A 21,249-nucleotide genomic window follows, 5' to 3' on the forward strand; every position below is an offset into this window, starting at 1 on the left:
GTGCATCAGTGCCCACGGCTTGGGTGAGTTGCATGTATGTGAAGGTAGCATTGACTCGGAGGCGTATATTAGGATTTTAGAGAGACATATGTTACCATCAAGGCGACGTCTCTTCCCAGGACGTCCATGCTTATTTCAGCAGGACAATGCCAGACCACATTCCGCACGGGCTACAACAGCGTGGCTTTGTAGACACAGAGTGCGTGTGCTTGACTGGCCTGCTGCCAGTCCAGATCTATCTCCTATTGAAAATGTATGGCACATCATGAAGAGGAGAATCAGACAACGGAGACCACGGACTGTTGAGCAGCTGAAGTCTTATATCAAGCAAGAATGGACAAAATTTCCAATTGCAAAACTACTACAATTAGTATCCTCAGTTCCAAAACGATTAAAAAAAGTGTTATTAAAAGGAAAGGTGATGTAACACAATGGTAAACATGCCTCTGTCCCAACTTCTGTTGAATGTGTTGCAGCCATCAAATTCTAAATTTGTGTATATTTACAAAATATAATTAAGTTGGTCAGTAAAACTATTGAAAATCTTTTCTTTGTACTTTTGTCAGTTAAATAAAGGTTCACATGAATTAACATATCACAGATATTTGTTTTTATTGCATTTTGGAAAATATCCCAACTTTTCTGGAAATGGGGTTTGTACAAATATATGTATTTTTGGCCGGTACAGTGAAAAACTTGTCTTGTATATGAATTAAGGTCACAGACAGTAAAACAATAATAGAGTACAGAATAAAGCGTGACAGTTACAGAGGAAGTGCAGTTCTGGTAGACAGTAAAATGCAGGGTCATTACGAGGTAGACTGGGAGGTCAACAGTCCAAATTATCATACTAATTGTCTTATAACAGCAGGTGGAAGCTGTCCTTGAGTCTGGTAGTATGTGGTTCCATGGGAGAGGAGAGAAGAGAAAATCAAAATCTATTTGTTATCACTGATGTACAGATGCTGTGAAATTTGTGGCAGCAGTATAGTGCAAAAAATTAAAATTACTAAGTTATAAGAAGAAATATTAAAAAAACAAATAAGTCATGTAAAACAAAGCAAAATAGTGGGTTAATGAACCATTCAGAGATCTGATGGCAGAAGGGAAGAAGCTGTTCCTAAAACAACTTCAGGCTCCTGTACCTCCTCCCTGATGGTCGCAATGAGAAGGGGGAATGTCCTGGACTGTGAGGGTTCTGGAAGATGGATGCCACCCTCTCGAGGCATCACCTTTTGAAAATGTTCTCAATGGTGGCTGAATGTCTAGAGTGGCAGGGGTTTTTGTTTATGCTAGCTGCTTTACTGAGTCAGTGGGGAATGCAGACAGAGTCCATGGAGGGGAGGCTGGTTTCCGCAATGTGCTGAGCCGTGTCCACAGTTCTCTGCAGTTTTCAGGTAGTCTCGAGCAGAGAGTCCAGATAGGATGCTTTCAACTGCATTTCTATTTTTTTTAAATGGCAAGGTTGAGAGGCAGGTGCCAAATTTCTTTAGCTTTCTGATGAAGTAGAGGTGTGTGTGAGAGCTTCTGTATCAACCTGGATGACTTAGCAATTTACAAGCTGCAGGAAAACAGCAGGGAGCAGAGAACTAATAAGACAGCTCCTGCAACGAGCCTACAAATTCAATGAGTCATCATCACTACCAACACAAACCCCCCCCCCAACCACACCTATGCTCCATGAATCAGCATTAAAATGCACAATATATATCTTGTATAAAAATATAAACTCTCACTTTTTTGATGGATTTGGATCGAGACACTCCAGGCAGACCACGATCATGCTTTGTCTTTCGGCCAAGGATGTCGAACTTCTGTTTGTTTATCTTCACCTCAAACGGATTGGCCTTGATGTCTCTTGTGGGCTTGTTCTTCCGTACTTTATCAGAAGCAGCCTTCTTCTTGGCTTTCCCCATCTTTTACAGACCTGAATAAATGGCAGAAAGAAAGAGTATTTTTCAATACAAACTTTGCCTTTCATATACTACACGTCAGTGCCCAATGCAATAAGAAACTTGGGAGCCAATACTTTTAAATATTGTGTAAAGTTATATCAAGCTTGGATAAGCTATCACTACTTTAGGTTCCCAAATCTGGTTTGGTGGGTTCCAAGATGTTTCATCAATTGGCAAACTACTGGATTCCACACTTCCATTAGATACTGAGCCTGTCACTGCAGGGCCCAAAGCATTGTTGAGGATCCCTACCACCAATCCCACAGTCTCTTTGACTCACCACTGTCAGGAATGTACAGGAGCATCAGGACTAGGACTAACAGACTGGGTAACAGCTTCTTCCTTCAGGCTGTGAATACCCTGCCATCACTGAGGTCTCATCACCAGGACAATGAGCTGCTTACCTGGCTACTGTACACTACATGCATTTTGAATTATATTTTATTAATTTACTGTTTTGTAGTAGTATTCTGCCACCTGATTTCTGAATGGACTGTTTGTGTGTGTGTATATGTATAATACCGTAAATCAAGTTTACTTGATTATTATGCATTGCATTATACTGCTGCCGCAAAGACAGCAAATTTTTGACATGGAAATTTGACCTAGGAGGGTTACAATTACCAAATTTTAAGAATTATTACAAAGTAAATCAACTTAGATTTATTGCATCTTTTTTTGATGAAGATAAACCAGCAAGGATTAGAATAGAATTAGATAAAATAGGAGAAAATATACCAGAAGATTTTATATACAAATAGGAATCTCCTATATTAAAACATTTGATTATCTTATGGAATAAGATAAATGTTGATGATGATAAAGAAATCTTTATTAGCAAAGAGACCTTTTATTCAAAATAAACTTATTCCTTTTACAATGGATAATCAACTTTTATATAACTGGTTTCAAAAAGGGATTAGATATATAGGAGACTGTTTTGAAGGAGGTATATTAATGTCATTTGATCAATTAAAGAATAAATACAAAATATCAAATAACACTTTTTTTGTTATTTCCAATTAAGGGCTTATTTAAGAGATAAACTGGGTCAAACAATATTATTGCTGAAACCTAATAAAATAGAAACTTTAATTCAAAAAGGAAAAATTTAAAAATTTATTTCTTGTAAGTATTGTTTGATTCAAAAACAGGCAATTAAACAAGGAATTCATAAGTCTAGACAAAAATGGGAAACTGATTTGAATATTAAAATTGAAGAAACAAGTTGGTCAAGACTATGTATTGACAGTATGACAAATACAATAAATGTCCGACTAAGATTAGTACAATATAAATTTTTACATCAATTATATATTACACCACAAAAAATAAACAGATTAAACCCAAATTTATCTGATCAATGTTTTCAATGTAATCAAGAAATTGGTACTTTTTTACACTCTACTTGGGTCTTGTTTTAAAATTCAACCTTTTTGGACAAATTTAAGAGTTTTACCGGAACAAATTATTGGAACACAACTTCCACATAACCCAATATTATTTTTTCTAGGTGATATTGAAGGGATAAAACTGGAACCCAAATTGAACAAATATCTGAAAGAATTCATAAAAATTGCATTGGCAGTAGCCAAAAAGTCTATTGCAGTTACTTGGAAATCGGATTTATACTTATCATTGGAAGAATGAAATTTTCAGCTGCATTCGACTGGAAAAAAAATACTTATAATTTAAGAAATAAATATATTTCTGAAAATTTGGCACCCTTATTTACAAAAGATAAGATTAAATATATAGGTGCTCCCAAGATAAAATTATTGGTCATCTGGGGAAAGAAATAAATATATATATTAAAGCTATTTTGAACTGCATGGAGCATGTGGGGATCTTCCGATATCCAGGCACTCTTCCTTTCTTTCTTTTCTTCTTTCTTTTTTTTCCCTCTTTTTCATATATATAGGGACATTAGGGGGAGGGGTCAAGAGGAGGGGGGAGGGCTGATATTATTTCTTTCTATTCTGTAACCTATCTGAAAAATTTTTAAAAAGACAGCAAATTTCATAACATATGCTGGTAACATTAAATCTGGTGTGTGTGTGTGTGTGTGTGTGTGTGTGTGTGTGTGTGTGTGTGTGTGTGTGTGTGTGTGTGTGTGTGTGTGTGTGTGTGTGTGTGTGTGTGTGTGTGTGTGTGTGTGTGTGTGTGTGTGTGTGTGTGTGTGTGTGTGTGTGTGTGTGTGTGTGTGTGTGTGTGTGTGTGTGTGTGTGTGTGTGTGTGTGTGTGTGTGTGTGTGTGTGTGTGTGAGAGAGAGAGAGAGAGGGAGATTGATTGATTTCGTTTGGCTGTTCAGTTGGATGACTAAAACTCCTTACAGCATACAAATGAAAAGTAAGCTCACTACATTATCCTTGAAATCCAACATTTTCCCCTCTGAAGTTCATATAAGAAGTTGAAAGGCAAAGTGTCACAGAAACAGGCCATTCAGCCCACCGTCTATGCCGACCACCAAACACCCTTTGCACTCATCCTATACGAATCCCAACGTTTTCTCATCCACACATTACCATCAGATTAACTCCTCCATACACAAGAGGACGCAGAAGCTGGAATCTGGAACAGACAACCTGTTGGAAGAGCTCAACAGGTCGAGCAGAAGCTGACTATTTAAACCATTGTCGTGACCAACACGTTCTCTCGGCTCCCCGCACTTCCCCCCGGTCTCCCGGTGAGCCCAACACTCCCGCCGGTAACCATGAAGTGAGACAATCTGCCATCTCCCCCGTTACCTCGGTGACCACTGCTCTTCTGCCCCACGTTGTCCCGAACCGGTGCGGCGAAGGTTAAAGGTCACAGCCCAGAGCGCTTTTGGGATCCAGAGCTTCCGCTTCCGGCCATCTGGCAGACCCGGATCCGCCATCTTTGTTAGGGGCAACTGTAGCTTGCGGGAGAGCTGGGTGTGACGTACGGTTGTATTTCTTTTAGTGCAATGATGCCCCTTATCACTAATTATTGACTGATAACCTAGCCATGTGCTTTCATTCTTAGCTTTCTCTGCAAAATGAATATACAATCTCTGAGTGCGTGCATTTACTCGATGTGTAGGTGTACAGACACAACGCATTGGCGACGACTGCGAATCTGAATGTCGACGGGTTCAGTTACGGGACGACAGAATTCGGGGGAAAGAGTGTATCAGAACGAACACGTGAGTAACAGTGCCCGTTGCACAGTGAGAGACGCACAACTAGTGAAAATAACGTGACGATGGCTTCAGTCGGGAAAGTTGACAAATTTGATAGTGCTATTGAAGACTGGGAATCGTATATCGAGAGGGCTGTACTGTATTGTAATACTAACGAGGTGGATGATTAAAACAAAGTCTCCACGCTTCTTAGCTTAATGGGTACTAAAACGTAGTCTGTTACTCAACTTAGTAAAAGCAAGCAAGCAAGACATTCAACAAAATTGTTGAAATTCTACGAACTCATTCCCATAACTGCTAGTAATAGCGGAGAGATTTAGATTTCACAAAAGGACCAAAAGGTGAAAGCATTTCTGAATACATTGCAGATCTGCACAAACTTTCCTAATACTGTGACTTTGGAGATGGACTTTCTGATGTACAAAGGAACAGGCTTGTATGTGGCTTGCATAGTCAAAGCACTCAAAAGAGGCTATTACCCAAAAGAGACCGAAGCTTAGAATGGACATTGACCTCAATGGAGACAGCAGCATAGGGTGTCTCAGAAAAGAGAAAAAGAGTTTAGAATGTGAAACACACAAAATGTCCCTGAATGGTTCAAAAAGTCAAAAATGCTGTTGTTGTGGCAAATCTTCCCATGATACAAATGTTCATAGAAAAAGTTTACAGTATCGTAGACAAAACCACATAGAGAGAGTGTGCAAGTCTGACAAAAAGCACAACCAAAGAGAAAATCCACACTGAAAAGTTTCAAACACAAAACTGAACAAATACATAAAGTGACTGAATGTGAAACTGAATCAGACAACACAGAGTCTGACAAAAGTGAGCTGTCAATGCCAAGAACTGCTTGGTATAACTGAAGAAGATCACAAAATCATATAGATCACAACAAATGTGTCTGGTGTAAAACTGAAAATGGAGTTGGATACATGGTCAGCTTTGTCTGTAATTTCTGAGGCTGACTACAACAGATTGTTTTCTAAGCTACCATTAGAAAAGACCTACACAGGCAAAAAAGTTTCTCCCACAGGCAAACTGAAACTGAACATGACGTAGGGAAGCAAAATACAGCAGTTAGAGCTTTATGTATTGGAAAGTGGAGGGCCAGCACTTTTCTGATGTGACTGGTTGAGAAAAATCCAACTAGACTGGCACTCAATCAAAGCTCTCAGTGTGGCATCAGCAGGCAACTACAGCCCAAATAGTAGCACTAACCAGAGACTGTCACAACTGCCTAATGCTAATGAGAAGGTGTTTGAGAAGGAGATTGGTAAACTCACGAAATGAAGGCCAGAATTGGCAGCACCAAGGTTCCAAAAAGTGAGTCCAGTGCCATATGCATCATGTCCTAAAGTGGCTACTGAACTGAAGAGCTTGGAGGCATCTGGAATTCTCTCCAAGGCTGAGTGGAGTGATTGGGCCATGCTCAATGTCCCGGTGATCAAGTAAGGGGAGGCCGGAGCTGTTTGCATATGCAGGGACTTCAAAGTGAACATCAGCCCAGCGCTGTGTGCCGTGAAGTATCTTCCGCTGGAAATAGAAGACGCTTTTGCATCTTAGGCAGGTGGGGAGAGGTTTTCAAAGATTGACTTGTCACAAGCATATCTGCAACTGGAGATTGAGGAGTTAAGCAGGAAGTTCCTCACAATCAACACTCACAAGGGACTGTCCCAGTATAATCATCTCATCTTTGGCATCGCATCAGCTCTAGCAGTTTGGCAGAGAATGGACCAAGTGCTCCAAGATATCCCAGGAACACAATGTTACCTTGATGACATCATCGTGACTGGTAAGAATGATGAAAAGCACCTCCAAAACCTTGGTAAAGTGCTTACCAGGCTGAGTGAATATGGTCTGCGTGCAAAGAGAGACAAGTGTGAGTTTTTCAAGGATGAGATCTCATTGTGGACATGTCATTGACAAGTGTGGCTGACAAAGGTCATGAGAAGATTGAAGCAGTGCTGCAGGCACCCAAACTGGAAAATGTTTCACATCTGAGCTCATTCTTGGGCCTTGTAAACTACCACCACCGGTTTCTACCAAACATTGCTACAGTGCTGACCCATTGAACAGACCGTTGCAGACAGGAGCAAAGTGGGAATGGTCAGAAAGATGTGAAAGAGCGTTTAAGGAAACAAAGAAACATCAGATGAACTGCTCAGCCATTATGACCCATCCCTGCCCATCAAACTGGGTGCGATGTGTCCCCTTATGGCATTAGAGCAGCTTTGTCATGCTATGAAAGATAGATCTGAATGTCCAGTGGCACTTGCTTCAAGATCACCGATGAGCGCAGAACACAACTATACACAGATCAATCGAGAGGCTCTTAGTGCAATACAGGAAGTAAAGGAAGTTCCATCATGACCTCGACTAGTCACAGACCACCAGCCCCTTGCATCCATTTTCAATCCCAGTGATGACTGCCACCCAGTTATACTTTTCCAAGGAACCCACTTTCAAGACATAGAGTTCAACACTGACGGCTCGTCACATCTTCTGCTGTCGACAACTGGAGCAGGAAAGTATTCACTCTGTGACCCAGCAAAAGTGAACCACTTGCTAGTAACAAATTATGAAATGCAAAGGAAATGAGGAACAACCTGACTTCTCATGGTAACCCTGTGTTTCCAGAGTTCTCAGGGAGACGAGACCAGCTGTGTACGTCTAAGAATGCTGATGTGTGGATCTTGTGTTGTGGTTCCCTCTAAACAGCACACCAGGGTGTTAGAGAATTGGCGTGAAGGACACCTACGCACAGTGTCAAGCTGAAGCGTCTCACCTGTAGCTACATGTGGTGGCCATGAATAGATAAATTGAATGCTTCCCCAAAAGCTGTTCGGTATGGACCTTAGCGCCTTTATACCTGTAGGGGTGGTCATAGTCACCATGGCAAAGAGTACATATTGACTTTGCATGGCCATTCATGGACTCCATGTTTCTGAATGCTGTGGATGCTCATTCGAAGTGGCCAGAGGAAAGACTGTCTCCACCCTGAGGTCTATCTTCTCAAGAAATAGCTTACCCAAACTGTGAGTGACAACAGATCATAATACATGTCAGAAGAGTTCAGACTATTCATGAAGAAAAATGGCAAAAAAAAAATTCAAGTCAGTTCCTCAGCACCCGGCAATGGATGGGTCAGATGAAAGGTTTGTCCAAACCTTCAAAAAGTCTTTTAAAGTGATGAACAAGGTGGACAACTTTCTTTTTGTGTATCGGAACTCTGTTCATGCAATGACAAATCAAACACCTGCAATGCTGTTCATGAGCAGGAATCTGAGATCTGGCATTGACCTCCTGAAACCAGAGCTACGGAAGGAAGTGCAGAATAAAAAGTTCAGTCAGGTCCCGGGTAAAACGGCAAGGAGCTTTGAGGTTGGACAGGAAGTCCTCACGTGTGAACACCGAGAAGACAAGTGGACACCTGGTAGGATAGCTACAAGAACTGGACCACTGTTGGATGTTGGAGATCAAACATGGAGATGTCATGTGAACCAGATACTGGATGCTCAGCCGACGAACACATTTGGGCCGTCTATGTCCAATGAGACGGACACATTGCATCCACCGGACTTGCCTCTCTGTGTTGATCGTGTCACTGACAGCAACGTGACACTTACAATGGAGAAAGTTGTCTTTGATAAGACATCTGTCAAACCTGATGCCACTCTACAGGTCCAGAGATGCTATCCTGAAGAAAACAGCACCACCCAAAATACTGTGAAGTGAGATATGGGTTGTTATCTTTAAAAAAATCCAGCGAACACTGTTATTGTGGAAGCATGTTTATTTGAGCGTGCTCTGTTAAAGGGAAATTGAATGCTTTGTTACATATACAGTTTTATGGTACATTTAATCTAAAGGGGAAGGAAGTGTAGTGTACAGATCTATTTCTTTTAGCACTGATTATTGACTGATAACTTACCCACGGGCATTGATTCGTAGCTCTCTCTGCAGATATTCTAATCCACCCCTTATTTCGTCATCTATGTCCACAGGCAGGCCAATTTTGAGTTCACACAGCCAAGTTTCCTTGGATCTCGTACTTCAATTAAAAACTTGCTTTGCAGGAATGCAGCATGAGGAAGACAAGCTTAAATATAATTTTTTTTAACTATATACAAAATTATACATAATTGTTCCACACAACTGGAACAAAAAGAAGTCTGTTATTGTGCCAAGTGGTCATAATGTGGCTAGACTAAGGTAGCAATAAGGGTTTTACAGGTTGGCTTAAGAACCGAATGGTTAAAGAGAAGCAGCTGTTCTTGAATCAGAGATTAAAAGATGAATAAAAATTAGCTTTATTGTCATATATACATTAAATCATTGAAACATCATTGATGCAGCTCTATAAAACTCTGGTTAGGCCACACTTGGAGTACTGTGTCCAGTTCTGGTCGCCTCACTATAGGAAGGATGTGGAAGCATTGGAAAGGGTACAGAGGAGATTTACCCGGATGCTGCCTGGTTTAGAGAGTATGCATTATGATCAGAGATTAAGGGAGCTAGGGCTTTACTCTCTGGAGAGAAGGAGGTTGAGGAGACACGATAGAGGTATACAAGATATTAAAAGGAATAGATAGAGTGGACAGCCAGTGCCTCTTCCCCAGGGCACCACTGCTCAGTACAAGAGGACATGGCTTTAAGGTAAGGGGAGGAAAGTTCAAGGGGGATATTAGAGGAAGGTTTTCTACTCAGAGAGTGGTTGGTGCGTGGAATGCACTGCCTGAGTCAGTGGTGGAGGCAGATACACTAGTGAAGTTTAAGAGACTACTAGACAGGTATATGGAGGAATTTAAGGTGGGGGGGGGGATATATAGGGTCAGCACAACATTGTGGGCTGAAGGGCCTGTAATGTGCTGTATTGTTCTATGTACTACAGTGAAACATGTTGTTTGCGTCAACACCCAGCAAGCTCACAACTGACTAACACCGACCCTAATCTTTGGAATTTGGGAGGAAACCGGAGCACCTGGAGGAAACCTAGGCAATCACAGGAAGAAAATACAAACTCCTTACGGACAGCGGTGAGAATTGAAATCCGATCAGTGATCACTGGTATAGTCACATATTGCACTAAGTACTTCTCCACTGTACCTTGTCACTGCAGTGGGGGACTTCAGGTTTCTGCATCCCCTGCTTGATGGTAGGCTGTGAGTAGATGACGGCATCGGGATGGTTGGGATTATTGATGACACATTCTACCTCCTTGAGGCAGCACCTCATGGAGATACAGTATTGGCAAATGTGGGGAAGGATATATATTGTGCACTTTTTTCTGCAGCTTCTTATGTTCCTACAAACTGCCGTACCAGACCATGATGCAGGAAGTAAGAATACTTTCGAACGTACATCGGTAGTGGTTGCCACAGAGAGCTGTGGAAGCCAAGTCATTGGGTGTACTTCAGACCATAAGAGTAGAATTAAGCATTTTGGCCCATCTAGTCTGATCTGTCATTCAATCATGGATTTTTTAAACCCTATAGTCCTGCTTGCTCCCCTTTTCCCTTGCCTCCCCCCACCAATCAAGAACCTATCAACCTCTGCTTTAAATATACCCAATGACTTGGCCTCCACAGCCATCTGTGGCAATGAATTCTACAAATTCACCATCCTCTGGCTGAAGAAATTCCTCCTCATCTCTGTTCCGATCGACATCCCTCTATTCCTCTGGTCCTAGACTCCCCCCACCGTAGGAAACATCACCTCCATGACCGCTCTATCTAGGCTATTCAGTGTCCTGCAGGTTCCAATGCAATCTTCCCAACTCCAGAGAGTACAGGCTCAGAGCCATCAAATCTTCCTCATACATTAACCCTTTCATTCCTGGGCTCATTATTGTGAACCTCCTCTAGCCCCTCTCCAGGGCCAGCACATCCTTCCTTGGATATGTACCCCTGTGGAGTCAGTATCACTGACATATGAAATGAAATGTGTTTTATGGCAGCAGTACAGTGCAAGACATAAATATTACTACAAATTACCAATAAAGCAATAAATAAACAGTCACCTTTATCCCCAGCTCTCTGACTTCTTCCGGTGAAAGTCATCCAGTCTATTGTCACACACACAGACATGTTTGCACAGGTGCAATGAAAAACTCACTTGCAGCAGCAACATGGGCCACATAGCATCAGATAAGCAGCAGTCACAAGAAAAAAAATGAATGAAACAAGTTTGACAAGAGTAACACACACAATGCTGGAGGAACTCAGCAGGTCAGGCAGCCTTTAATGAAATTATAAACAGTTGATGCTTCATGCCAAGATTCTTCATCAGGACTGGAAGGGAAGGGGGAAGAAGCCAGACATAAGGTGTGGAGGAGGGGAAGGTGATAGGTAATGCTAGGTGGCTGGATGGAGGAATCTGATAGGAGAGGAGAGTGGACCATGGGAGTAAGGGAAGAAGGAGGGGCATTGGGGAAGGTGATAGGCAGGTGAGCAGAAGAGGTAAGAGGCCAGAGTGGGGAATGGAAGAGGAAAACCCAGGTTGGAGGCCACCTCGATGAATATTGGTGGCGTTCCTCTACCCTGTGGTGTTGTTCCTCTACCCTGAGGTGTTGTTCCTCTACCCTGTGGTGTTGTTCCTCTACCCTGAGGGTGGTCTCATCATGGCAGAAGAGGAGGCCATAGACGGACATGTCAAATCAGGAATGGGAGTAGGAATTTAAAAAGTTAGCCACCAGCAGGAGTTCCAAACCTTTTTTATGCCATCAACCAATGCCATTAAGCAAGGAGTCCGTGGACCCAAAGTTAGGCACCCCTGGCCACTGGGAATTCCTGCTTTTGGCGAGGGAGCAGAGGTGTTCCACAAAGCACTTCCTCAATTTACGGTGGCTCTCACCAATATAGAGGAGGCCTCATCGGAGGTACTGAATACAACAGATTCTCTGGTGAAGTGTTTCCTCATCTAGAAGGTCTGTTTGAATGGAGCTGACGGAGTTGTAGCATTTCTGTCACTTGTAGGGAAACACGCCAGGAGGTGATTAATAGGGAGGGACAATGGACAAGAGCGATCCCTGCGGAAACCGGGGGTGGGGGTGCGGGGAGGTAAATGCGTGTTTGGTGATAGGATCCCGTTTAAGATGGTGGACAATGCGGAAACTTGAGGTGCTGGATCCAGAGGCACGTGGATTGTAGGCGAAGGCAAGAGGAACTTAGTGGAGAGATGGACTGAGTGTGGGTGTCCAAGAAACAGAGGAGATGCAGGTGAGGGTAACATCAATAGTGGAGGAAAGAAAACCCTATTCTTTGAAGGAGGAGGACATTTCTGATGCCCTGGAAATGAAAGCCTCATCCTGGGTACAGATGCGGTGGAGACCAAGAAACTGAGAAAAGAGAATAGCATTTTTACAGGAGACAGAGCGGGAAGATGTACAGTCAAGAGAGCCATTGGAATCGATAGGTTTATGAAAAATGTTGGTAGACAGTTTGTCTCCAGAAATGAAAACAGGGAGATTTTGAAAGGGGAGGGAGGTGTCAGAAATGGACCAAGTGAATTTAAGGGCAGGGTGGAAGTTGGAGGCAAAGTTGATATAATTGACGAGCTCAGTATGGGTGCATGAAGCAACACCAATGCAGTCAATAGCGGAGGAAGAGTTGGGGAGCATTACCAAGGAATGCTTGGAACATGAACTCTTCCATATAGCTGATGAAAACAAAGGCATTGCCTGGGCCTATGTTGGGTGCCCAAGGCTACCCCTTGAGTTTGGAGAAAGTGGGAGAAGCCAAAGGTAGAATTTCAAGTCAAGTCAAGTCACTTTTTATTGTCATTTCGACCATAACACATTTCGACATCTGTGACGCTTCACATGCTCTCATTCTCCACAGTACACAGTAAAAACGAGACAACGTTTTTCAGGACCATGGTGCTACATGAAATAGTACAAAAACTACACTGAACTATGTAAAAACAACACAGAAAAAAAAACTACACTAGACTACAGACCTACCCAGGCCTGCATAAAGTGCACAAAACAGTAAAGGCGTTATAATAAATAATAAACAAGACAATAGGCACAGTAGAGGGCAGTATGTTGGTGTCAGTACAGACTCTGGTATTGAGGAGTCTGATAGCTTGGGGGAAGAAACTATTATATAGTCTGGTCGTGAGAGCCCGAATGCTGCAGTGCCTTTTCCCAGACGGCAGGAGGGAGACGAGTTTGTATGAGGGATGCATGGGGTCCTTCATAATGCTCTTTGTGGATGCAGCATGTAGTGTAAATGTCCGTAATGGCAGGAAGAGAGACCCTGATGATCTTCTCAGCTGACCTCAGGATCGCTGCAGGGTCCTGTGATCTGAGATGGTGCAGCTTCTGAACCAGGCAGTGATGCAGCTGCTCACGATGCTCTCAAATTGTTGCGGGTGAGGACCAGTTCCACAAGATGGAAGAGGACGGAGGTGGCAGAGAATGGGTCAGGTCTTTTGTTGAGAAAAAAATCGGAAAGCTTTAAGCATTCTTGATGGGGGATAGAAGTGTAAGGGGACAGGACACCTATGGTGAGAATGAGGCGGTCAGAGCCAGAGAAATGGAAATAGTGGAGAATGAGAGCATGTGAAGCGTCACAGATGTAGGTGGGAAGGGACAGAATGGAGTCAAAGTATGTGGGCATGAGTTCAGTGGGTCAGGAGCGGGCAGAGACAATGCACAGTAAGGTTTTACAAGAATATATTTGAGACAGTTAGCCAATCTTCCATCCACATTAGTACCCTCCTCCTCACACCATGGGCGGTTACTTAAGGCAGAGAATGATAGATTCTTGATTGGTTCAGCGTTTAAAACTTACTGGGAGAATAGGGTGAGAGAAAAAAACCCAAAATTGAATAGTAGAGTGCAGTACAGGCCCTTCGGCCCACAATGTTGTGCTTACCTTTAACCTACTCTAAGATCAATCTAACCCTTACCCCCATTTTTGTTTCATCGTGCCTAAGAGTCTCTTAAATGTTCCTGAAGTGTCGGCCTCCACCACCACCATCACCCCTGGCAGCGCGTACCCTGCACCCATCACTCTCTGTGTACAAACATCTACCCCAATCACCGTTAAGACATGACGCCTGCATTAGTCATCTCGGCCCTGGGAAGAGATATATCTAAACGACATTTTTCACGACATGCGTCAGTTATATTAAACCTGAGTCTGATTCGGAATTCTCTGGCCGTCCGATCTAGTTATGTCTCTTTTCTCCTGTCGTGGTGGAGCAGACTCGATGGGCTGAATGGCTCCTTTATCTTGCGGTGCGAAGTCGTTAACGTTGTGAATGCACCCTACCGACCTGGTCTTGTCCTTCAATATTCGGCTCCATCGCGGATCACGTCCCCTGCGTGCGCGCACACACACCCCGACGGACAAATACACTCGGGGCATAGCAACGGCCCCGTCCTCCCGAAAGCAGAAACCATCGGCAAGTATCAGAACTGGGCAGGGAAACAGTCCCCCCCTCCCTCGGGCTGGGGGACGTGAAATACGACCTGCTTCCTGGTTCGGGAGCAAGGGAGGGGTGGGGAAGAGGGCGAGATCGAGGAGGGGTTTATCCAGTCCGGTTGGGAAAGCAAGAGCGGTGGGGCCAAGCCTTTCAGCTGCAGGAGGGTGGGAGAGTTGGTCCCGTCTCCCGAGAACGTTGCAACGAGAAGGTAACGCGCAAACCCGCAGCCTGTCTTGCGTCTGGAGTTTTTTTTTAAATCAGGATCTTTGAGATTACTGAGCGTCTGACCACAAATGGCTTCATTTGCAAAAATCCTGCACCAGCGGGCGCCTCCAAACAGTTTATAAACTGGGCACAGTTTGGGACTTCCTGTGGTTGGGGAAGGGGCTGTCGAAATGTGAAGTTTCTTTGTCCTGGCGGAGTTGCCTGGAGTTGTGAGTTCGGTCCCCAGGGCAGCATCAATTTCATCATCGCTTTGTTTGGAAAAATAAGTGTTATGCATTACATCTCTAATATTTAAAAGTACAGAAGACGCTGGAAAGACTCAGCAAGTCAGAGGAGCAGAGTTCATCTTTGGAGCATAAAACCATATGACATAAAAGCTGAATTAGGCCATTCAGCCCATTCAATAAACCATAAGATTTCAGAGAGGAACTAGGCTATTCTGCCCATTGAGTCTGTTCCACCATTCCATCATGGCTGACTTATTATCCCTTTCAACCCCATTCTGCCTTCTCCCTGTAACCTTTGACACCCTTACTAAACAAAAGCCTGTCTGCCTCTGTTTTAAATATCCCAAATGACTTGGCCTCCACAGCTGTCTGTGGCAATGAATTTCAGATTCATTTCTTTCTGGCTAAAGAAATTCCTCCTCGTCTCTGTTCTAAAGGGATGGCCTTTTATTCTGAGGCTGTGCCCTCTGATCCTGGACTCCCCCACCAGAGGAAACACTCTTTCCACATCCACTCTCAGTATTTAGTAGGTTTCAGTGAGATCCCTCATGCAGTGTCCACTCTGAATTGTATACTCTAGGCAGTGGTTGCCCTGCCCAAAAGGCTGTAATAGAAGTAGCAGCTTTGGTAATCTGGATCAGTGAGCAGTAGGTTTGGGCATGCTATGCCTATTCTCAGTAATCAACAACCCGGGTTCAATTCCTGCCACTGACTGTGAGGAGTTTGTACGTTCTTGCCGCGACCACGTGAGCTTTCTGCCACAGTCCAAAGACGTACAGGTTAGGGTTAGTAGGTTGTGAGCATGCTACGTTGGTGCTGGAGGGAGGGCGACACTGACGGAACATCCTCTGACTGTGTCTGTCGTTGTTTGCCTGCCCTGTTTTTCATTGATTCTATTGTGTTTCTTTATCTTTACTGTGAATGCCTGCAAGAAAATTAATCTCAGGGTAGTATATGGTGCCAAATATGTACTTTGATTAAAAAATTTACTTTGAACCTTGATGCAAATGATGCATTTCAATGTATGTCTCAATGTACATGTCACAAGTAAAGCTAATATTTTAGCTTTTAAATCTTTTAACCTGTGATCAACGTGGCAGTGTATCTCTTTAGTGGAAGCTTCCTCCACAACAGGATGACTCAGCTAATTGGGTTAAATTCCTTACCTATTGTAAAGGATTGTGAAACCAGAAACCTGAAGCAGAGGATTTAAGAAATTTTTTTTGGGCTTCCTCTTAGCACCTGTGTCAGACATGGAGGGAAGGGAGCAGTGCGGCCACAGTGGAGAAAGCAGTCGGGCCAAGACCGTGGCCAGTTCACACGATGGCTCCTCTCGAGTCATCAATGTCGTCTTCCTAATGCTCCTCATCGACCTGCTTGGGTTCACTCTCATCCTACCACTTCTCCCCTCCATTTTGGATTACTATGGAAAAACTGACCAAGTGAGTACAACCAAGTAAATGGTAACATCACAAATTAGTCTACACGCTCACAATAGAACATACACCAGTACATCACAGAAACAGGCCCTTCAGCCCACAATGTTGTGCTGGTCCAATTCAATGGCCAACTTGATTATTCCCTCCTGCCTACACAATGTCCATATCCCTCCAATTTCCTCACATTCGTGTGCCTATCTAAATATCTCCCAGGACACAAAAAATATAGAACCAGCTAAAGTACAATGGATTTACAAATACTTGAAACATTTAAAGAGGTGATTATCCAGATGTAAAAGGAATCATAAAGAAAGTTAAACAGCAAAAAAACAACTTAGACCCACTCCAACATTACCGATTACTCGTCTGCCACAAACCCTGCTGATGGTTTTGAGGCCTTCAGAGTTTGAGTACTGTTTCCCCGGTCACTGAACACAGCTTCTCTTCCATCTGTTTTGACATCCCAGCAAAATGGGCGTGTTGAGATTGTTGTTTCAGGAAACTCATGAGTCAAACTTGCGATGAGCTGTGGGTGGGGGTATACCCACAGGAGAGCTCTGTGCACCTTTGCCAAAACTCTGACGAGCGGGTGTGTATACGTGGCTAATGAATAGCAGAAGGCTTCACTATGCTTGCTACTCTGTGATGATGGATATGCTGGAGAAGGTTAGCACTGCCACAGCAGAGACGTAAGACCTCAGGCCCTACCCAGGCTCCGAATGTTGCACTTGTGTAAAATGACACATTTAGAACCGTAGCACAAAAACAAGCCCTGGCCTGACTAGTCCATACCAGCCAGTCTTCTGCCTAAACTTGGACTATAACCCTTCATGCCCTTCCCATCCATGTACTTATCCAAACTTCCCTTAAATGTTAAAACTGACCTCACATCCACAACTTCCAGTGGCAGCTTGTTCCTCACGACACCACATACTGAGAGAAACCCTTCCCTCACATTCTCCTTAAGTATTTCACCTGTCACTTTAAACCTACGACCTCTAATTCTAGCCTCACCTGAGGGGTAAGAGCCTACAACCATTCAGCCTATCTCAGTTTTGTATAAGATCTCCTCTCATTCTTCTACGCTCCATAGCCTGTTCAACCTTCCCCAATAACTCAGCTCAAGTCCTGGCAATATCCTTGTAAATTTTTCCCACACTCTTGATGTCTCTCCTGTAGGTAGGTGACCAGAACAGTACACAATATTCCAAGTTTGGCCTCACCAACATCTCGTGTAACATCACATATCACCCCAATTCAAGCACTCAATACCAACACGTACAAAATGCTCGGTAGTGTGCAGCGTCTTGTCAAAGGCCTTCTGAATACCCACTGATTCTCCTTTGACTATTTTGCCTGTTCTTTCCTCAAATAATTCCAACAGATTTGTCAGATTTACAGGGGTAATGTTTGAGGGGTAATAACCATTCCTGAACCTGGCGGTGTGAGTCCTGACACTCCTGTACCACCTTCCCGATGGCAGCAGCAAGAAGAGAGCGTGGACTGGGATGGTGGGGGGTACTGATGATGGATACTGCTTTCTTGTGGCAGTGCTCCATGTAGACGTGCTCAGTGGTGGGGAGGGCTGCGTTGTGTCCACCACTTTGTGTAATCTTCTTGGTGTTTCCACGTCAGGCTGTGATGCAACCAATCAGGATACTTCCCTCGGTGCACCTGTAGAAGATCTGTCAATATGCAATTGTCTCCAACATCCACAGCCTTTCAGTTGGGGGGGGGGGGGAGGTTTCTAATTTTGGATTCTCAATGAGATGCTAATTGATAAAATGTCGGGGACAGCTTTTTTAAAAAATTTGTACTGTGCAGTATCAGTCTGGACCAAGGGTACAGAATCCCAACTAGCAGAAAGCTGTAACTGCATTATATTAAGTTTATGTAAACTTAGTTTATGTCAGATTCTGAAGGCAAAGAGAAAAGGATGGGATTAATATTGTGTCATTTTAAGAAAAGAACACAGAAGTAAGACAAAAGCACTAGAGACTCTGCAGATACCAAAACCCTGTGCTGGAGGAACTCAGCAGGTCAGGCAGCATCTGCGGAGGGAAATAAACAGACAACGTTTTGGGCTAAGACCCTTCATGATGACCTGATGATGGGTCTTGGCTCAAAAAGTCAACAGATGTAAGACTTGTCTTGGTTTAACTGTGGGGGTACAACAGTAGTATAGTGGTTAGTGAAACATTATTACAGATTGGGGCATTGGAGTTGTGTGTTCAATTCCAACACCACCTGTATGGAGGAACTCAGCAGGCCAGGCAGCAACTATGGAAAAGAGAAAACAGTCAACATTTCGGGCCAAGGTCCTTTATCAGGACCAAAATTTCGACTATTTACTCTTTTCCATAAATGCTGCCTGGTCTGCTGAGTTCCTCCAGCATTTTGTATGTGTTGCTTGAATTTCCAGCATCTGCAGATTTCCTTGTGTTTGTGATCATCTGTAAGGTGTTGGTACGTTCTTCTATGATACATGTGAGCTCCTGTTTCTGCCCACATTCCAAAGGCATAACACCTTGTGGATTAATTGGTCATAATAAATTGTCCTGATATTAGACTTGGGTTAAATCGGTGGGTTGCTGGGCAGTGCGGTTCATTGGGCTGGAAGGGCCTGCTCCATGCTGTACCTCTATATGTAAGAAAATAAAACACCGTATAACTTTACTCCACCTGTAATTGACAGGACGACTCTTATCGAGTGCTGCAACGTTCAGTGGATTGGTTTGCAGATGTAATTGGGGTTCCCAGTGTAAGAAAATATAACACTGTCCTCTTTGGGGGTGAGTATAACTGCTTCTTTGCAGGTGGCTGTGCTGTAAAACGTGCCGAAAACTTTTGCAAGAACACACTAGTTTAACTTGGTCCAATGGTGGTACATTATTGACAGTATACACACAGTGGCCAGTTTATTAGGTACATCTGTACACCTTGTTCATGCAAATATCTAATCAGCCAATCATATAGCAGCAACTCAATGCATAAAAGCATGCGGACATGGTCAAGAGGTTCATTTGTTGTTCAGACCAAACATCAGAATGGGTTAGAAATGTGATCCAAGTAACTTTGAATGATTGTTGATGCCAGATGGGGTGGTTTGAGTATTTCAGAAACTGCCGATCTCCAGGGATTTTCATGCACAACAGTCTCCGTGGTTTACAGAGGCTGGTGCGAAAACCAGAAAACGTTCAGAGAACAGCAGTTCTGTGGGTTAAAATACCTTGTTAATGAGAGGTCAGTGGAGAATGGCCAGACTGATTCAAGCTGACAGGAAGGTGAAAAGCAACTCAAATAACCAGGCGTTAGAACAGTGGTGTGCAGAAGAGCATCTCTGAATGCTCAACATATCAAATCTTGTCATGTGTAGGCTACAGCAGCAGAAGACTAGGAACATAGACATTTGTCAGGTACCTAGTGAAGTGGTCACTGTGTGCGTAACTCCTAATGATATTTACTGTACGTCTTTTGGGACATGTAGTATGTGCAGGGTAACACAATATGATCTTAGCAATGGGTAGGATCAGGAAGGATTTGTTGAATAGTAGAAAACATGAGCTAGAGTAGGTCACTCAGCTCTTCAAAACATTCCCACCATTATACCTGAACATGGGGTACCAATATCCTTGTGGGCAGGTTTGCTGGTGCTGTTGGGGAGGGCTTAAACTAGTTTGGCGGGGGGGATGGGAACCAGAGTGGTAGGATGGGGCAGTTGGTAAAGGGGTAAATGCAGTATGTAGAAGGACTGTGAGGAAGGATGGGGCAAAATTGCTGACAGTGGGATGGGTTGAAGTGTGTCTATTTTGATGCAAGGTGTATCAGGAACAAAGGTGATGAATTTAGAGCGTGGGTCAGTGCATGAAATTACAATGTGAGGTAATGTTGCGACTCTATAAAACCATGGTCAGACCACACATGGAAACTTGAGTTCAGTTCTGGTCACTATGGAAGGATGCAGAAGCTTTAGAGAGAGCTCAGAGGAGATTTACCAAAATGCCACCTGGATTAGAGTGCATGCCTCCTGAGGATAGGTTGAGCACATTAGGGCTTTTCTTTTTGGAGCGAAACAAGATGAGAGGGTTCTGAGTTGGATGATCAGCCATGATCATACTGAATGGTGGTGCAGGCTCGAAGGGCCGAATGGCCTACTCCTGCACCTATTTTCTATGTTTCTGTGTTTCTATGAGAGGCGATTTGATGGAGGTGTACAAGATGATAAGAGGCATAGATCGAGCAGACAGCTGGAGGCTGTGCTCAGCATGGAGATGGCTAATACGAGGGGGCATAGTTTTAAGGTAATTGGAGAAAAGTATAGGGGGATATCAGAGGTCAGTGTTTTACACAGAATAATGAGTGTGTCGGGTATCCTACCAGGGGAGGTAGGAGAGCCAGATCGGCACATGGATGAAAGAAATAAGGAGCTATTTCCTTTCTGTCCAGGACTCATTGGATCCATCTTCTCAGTGCTACAGTTCCTCGTGTCTCCCGTAACTGGCGCTGCCTCTGACTACTTTGGCCGCAGGATACTGATGATGGTGACCATGGTAGGTTCAATCATGCTGTTCAATCGATGGTCCTGTCTGTGTGGAGATGAGGGAGATTGAAGATTAATTTTATTTGTCACACGTACATCGAAACATACATGCGTCATTTGCGTCAATGACCAACTCTGTCTGAGGATATGCTGGGGGCAGCCCACAGGCATTGCCATCCTTCCAGCATGCTCACAACTTACTAACCCATAAGCCTTTAGGAATGTGTGAGGAAACCGGAGATGCGGTCTCAGCGAGTACGTGCAAACT

The 21,249-nt window shown here is 43.6% G+C and overlaps 2 protein-coding genes across 10 annotated transcripts in view; one reads left to right on the plus strand and one right to left on the minus strand.

Moving 5' to 3' along the window:
* nop14 (NOP14 nucleolar protein homolog (yeast)) overlaps positions 1–14,531 on the minus strand; it is a 76,849-nt gene extending 62,318 nt beyond the window's left edge. Inside the window, exons 1-2 of one of the 4 annotated variants that reach the window (XM_059974150.1) lie at positions 14,401–14,531; positions 1,737–1,927 (exon numbers count right to left, since the gene is read on the minus strand). In XM_059974150.1, coding sequence (XP_059830133.1) covers positions 1,737–1,916 — 180 coding nt within the window. In that variant the 5' untranslated portion in view covers positions 1,917–1,927; positions 14,401–14,531. The other 3 variants (XM_059974148.1, XM_059974147.1, XM_059974151.1) reach the window with 3 other exon arrangements.
* The window catches only part of mfsd10 (major facilitator superfamily domain containing 10), a 43,476-nt gene continuing 27,070 nt past the window's right edge, over positions 4,844–21,249 (plus strand). The window contains exons 1-5 of one of the 6 annotated variants that reach the window (XM_059974157.1): positions 4,844–4,877; positions 5,019–5,121; positions 16,242–16,444; positions 19,137–19,233; positions 20,888–20,991. In XM_059974157.1, the coding sequence (XP_059830140.1) occupies positions 16,256–16,444; positions 19,137–19,233; positions 20,888–20,991 (390 nt within the window). In that variant the 5' untranslated portion in view covers positions 4,844–4,877; positions 5,019–5,121; positions 16,242–16,255. Of the gene's footprint in view, positions 10,155–14,411; positions 14,530–14,608; positions 14,759–16,241; positions 16,445–19,136; positions 19,234–20,887; positions 20,992–21,249 lie in introns of those variants that run through there. The other 5 variants (XM_059974156.1, XM_059974155.1, XM_059974152.1 and 2 more) reach the window with 5 other exon arrangements.

Source organism: Hypanus sabinus, chromosome 7 (genome assembly GCF_030144855.1).
Source record: "Hypanus sabinus isolate sHypSab1 chromosome 7, sHypSab1.hap1, whole genome shotgun sequence".
Lineage (NCBI taxonomy): Eukaryota > Metazoa > Chordata > Chondrichthyes > Myliobatiformes > Dasyatidae > Hypanus > Hypanus sabinus.